At 32.6% G+C, this 863-nt stretch overlaps 1 protein-coding gene across 1 annotated transcript in view; it reads right to left on the bottom strand.

Annotated features, from left to right (window-relative positions):
* Positions 1 to 419: 419 nt before the first annotated feature.
* The window catches only part of NIN (ninein (GSK3B interacting protein)), a 140,957-nt gene continuing 140,513 nt past the window's right edge, over positions 420 to 863 (bottom strand). Inside the window, exon 29 of the mRNA XM_006899217.1 lies at positions 420 to 629. Within this exon, the coding sequence (XP_006899279.1) occupies positions 420 to 629 (210 nt within the window). The remainder of the gene's footprint in view (positions 630 to 863) is intronic.

Raw genomic sequence — 863 nt, 5'->3', positions numbered from 1 at the left:
TTCCATGGGCAAAACACACGTTAATTTTGTTTTAAAATAAAGTTCAAAATAACTCTTCTAATTGGATTTGAAACTTAAAATTTGTATGTAACAGTAATATAAAAACTCATTCAAAACCAAGGTTTTAAGTTTCTTGTTTTAATATATAGCACTTACTGGTATTAGATTTATTTTTAAAAAATAAATAGAAAGTTTAAGAATAATTTAAGCTGAGTGAAATATGTGAATATTTGCTTGAAACTCCTGTTAAGCATCTATTTAGAAAAACTAATCACAATGAAGAGAGATGTCAATCATTTGCTGGTAGTTTTCGGTTAAGCTTAATTTTAAGCCATTCAACTTAAAAAAGAGGTAGGGGAGGGGGAGTTTTTGTTCTGTCAATTTCATTTCAGTAAAGTGCACAGACATTCTTTGGTTTGCTATGACCTCAGAGGAGGTGTAGAAATCAATGGCGCTGGTGTCAGATTCCTGACCATGTGACTGAGGTTGGCAATCGTCTCTTCTAGGAGGTAATTCTTCTTTTCTGCTGTTCTCTGTCGCTGTTCAGTCATCTCCAGAGCTTTCAACAACTGGGCATTTTCAACATACAAATCCTTCACCATTTCATCTGCTTTTGTATTCTTGCAGAGCTAGAAACAGAACCAGAAACATCTTGACTCCATTTCTGTAAATCTGCTTTTAAGATCTGACATAAAGATACTTGTCTATAAAGGCAAACGGTTTCTATCAATTATATTCTTTTATTTATAATACAGTTTTAACATCAGACCTGGTATTGGGGATACAAGTGGAGGAAATTAATTTATCCCAAAGTGCTTCTTCACATAATATATTTTGGTAGAAGTTACTGATAAAAAAAAACC

The sequence above is a fragment of the Elephantulus edwardii genome, unplaced genomic scaffold (assembly GCF_000299155.1).
Source record: "Elephantulus edwardii isolate Elephantulus edwardi_28Jun2011 unplaced genomic scaffold, EleEdw1.0 scaffold00247, whole genome shotgun sequence".
NCBI lineage: Eukaryota > Metazoa > Chordata > Mammalia > Macroscelidea > Macroscelididae > Elephantulus > Elephantulus edwardii.
Note: the sequence above shows the minus strand (reverse complement) of the source record. Positions and strands in the feature narration are given on the sequence as shown.